This window comes from Aplysia californica, unplaced genomic scaffold (assembly GCF_000002075.1).
Source record: "Aplysia californica isolate F4 #8 unplaced genomic scaffold, AplCal3.0 scaffold00412, whole genome shotgun sequence".
In the NCBI taxonomy this organism is placed as follows: Eukaryota; Metazoa; Mollusca; class Gastropoda; order Aplysiida; family Aplysiidae; genus Aplysia; species Aplysia californica.
The window spans coordinates 637,923-640,422 of record NW_004797682.1 but is presented as its reverse complement, the minus strand read 5'-3'; the positions used below and the strand labels follow the sequence as shown (position 1 = coordinate 640,422).

At 39.4% G+C, this 2,500-nt stretch overlaps 1 protein-coding gene across 1 annotated transcript in view; it reads right to left on the bottom strand.

Annotated features, from left to right (window-relative positions):
• The window catches only part of LOC101846900 (sodium/glucose cotransporter 4), a gene marked incomplete in the record, with an annotated part of 32,946 nt that overhangs the window by 14,137 nt on the left and 16,309 nt on the right, over positions 1-2,500 (bottom strand). Inside the window, 1 exon segment of the mRNA XM_013085841.2 lies at positions 2,252-2,356. Within this exon segment, the coding sequence (XP_012941295.1) occupies positions 2,252-2,356 (105 nt within the window).

Below are 2,500 nucleotides of genomic sequence, written 5' to 3'. Positions count from 1 at the left end.
ATCTCCCAGGATGGCCAGCACTGAACACTTCTATAAAGGCTTATATCATATTTGTGGCATCATCCATCGTAAGTTGACCATAAACCAGGTCGTGGAGTTGAGCAGTTTTAAGAGACAGCGTAGGACCATCCACGACTGAATGATCTAGACATGGTCAAGCCCTACATAGCCGCTTTGGAAGGGACAAGAAGAGAGACCTCATCTGCAGAAAAATGTAAGGGGCTTGGAAGACAGACATTTTCTGCTTTTTATCAGGACAAACATTTGTGAGGCATCGTAGTGAAATCAGGCGCTCGTAAAAATAATGAAATAGAAAAAACTGACATTTGTCAAATTTTTGTTTTTTGACTCTACACTTTTAAGGGACAATTAAAAACACATTTATGTGTGGATTTTATTGAAAAAATTGATTTAAGGCACACAAATGTAAAATGTGCAGTTTCTAAGGACTCGCAAGCTTTGCAATTCTCCAAACTTTAGCTGCAAATTTTCTCTCTAATTTTACGTCTGAAACCATGCGACCCCCACCTCCTTCAATCACAAATATCTTGACTTCTATTCACGATATACGAATGTGTTTTTTCTCTCTCGAAAACAAGACGAAAGAACACCATTTAAAATGATAGCAATAATTCCATAGGTCCGAAAATTGAAGAGCGGCTGATTCAATCGTGCGTGTTGTGACAAAATCCTCCAAGCGTATCAAAGTAGCGCACCGTGTCACCGAGGCTGGTGGGTGCTCTGGTGTTGTTTGCTCCTTCTTTCCTATCAAACATCTGTCGTCCTGATCTCTCCTCCTTCTATTTTATGTTTGTTACTCTCTTGTCACACCTCTAATCTTCGGCACTTATATGACCGTATTGTGTTGCTAGTGCCGTAAAACTCTTACTAAATCAAAACACTGTGTCACTGTGGCCGACAGGTGAACTTTGGCCTTCAAGTCGAAATGTGTCATGATGCCGTGGAATCATGCGCTCGTCAATCTTTGGGCATCTGCAGTTATTGGAATCATCTCAAAGCCTGTTCATTTGACCATCTTTCGATGAAAAAATTGGATGGTTATCTTGAATACAAGTCAAGATATTTTCGATTGAAAGAGTCGGGGTCGTCTGGTTTCAGAGGTAAAATTAGCAAAAAAAGGCCGCCAATTTTGGTCATTTCCAAAGATTGATAGCTCTTGGAAACTGGAAATTTACATTTTCTGTGCCTTTAATCAATGCTTTTCTGTAAAATCAAGGGAGGATTTCCGTAACGAGTGACCACAATGGGATTGGGTAGAATAGAGGGTCTAGGGATAGGGATAGGGTTTGGGTTAAGGCAAGGGTTAGGGTTAGGGTTAGGTTTCTTCTTTATTGTTCTCTTTTTTATTCTTTGGGATGGTCACTCGTTACAGAGCCCTTCCAAAATCAAATATCTTATAAATGGACATAAAAGGTGGACATAAATATCTTAGATTTCGTTATTTTGACGAGCGGCTGATTTCACCACAATGTCTCACAAATAGTTTCGCGAATACTTTTTACCCATCTGCAGTTGGCCTGGATCTAGTCCACAAAAGCACTGAGTGAAAAGCTCGCTGGCTCAAGGATGTGTGGATAATTCAGCGTGAAATTGTTCACGCTCCTTGTCTAGACAAGTCATCATCGGTCGGACAGGACAAATCTGAGTCACAGTAAGTACGCAAGACAAGGGAGAGACCGAGGAGTCTGTTACACGGAGGTCTTCTATTGCCCACTACTCTAAATAAGGTTTTGAATATCGGTGTTAATCTTTGGTTGCTTTTTTTCTTCTTTGGTTATATGTACGCCCCTACAATTGACAACTACAACAACAACAACAACAACAAGAATAAAGAAAACCATCATAATTATTAATTTCATGGTGATAATGATGACTCTCATTCATTTGCTCTTGAGGAAGCCTACGTGGTGAAACGTCGAGCCTATTCAATAAAACAAATTTTAAACATTTTATATTTATATATGTTTTGTCTGTAAATCAAGCAAGACACGCCCTCCTACTCTGCCTTCTAGATCTAAACAATGATGATGATGATACTTAAGCTACAATAACAGCAGTGATGATAATTGTATCGAAGTTATGGTACTTGTCCGTACTATTGGAACTGTACCCCCCCCCCCAATTATGCAATGCAAAATTAATGATTGTATAATGATTTTACAATACATTATCAGTTCCTTCTACAACTTAGCCAAGTATTTCCTTGAAGTGGGCCAGTCTTTTCACTTACCGCAATCCGTGTGAAGACGTAGACAAAGAGTGAGGCCAGGGATAGGTAGACCCGTAGACGTACGCCACCAAATCGTTTCTTCAGGTACTCCGGCATTGTGAAGGACTTAAAGATGACATAAGAAAGGACAATACTTTCTTATTCTCGCGGGAAATCTTCTGTGGCTTTACAGGAATAGTAACACAATGTAGATATACACAGAATTTAAAGATAGATGAGTTCCAACATTTTAATGAAAACAGGGATTTT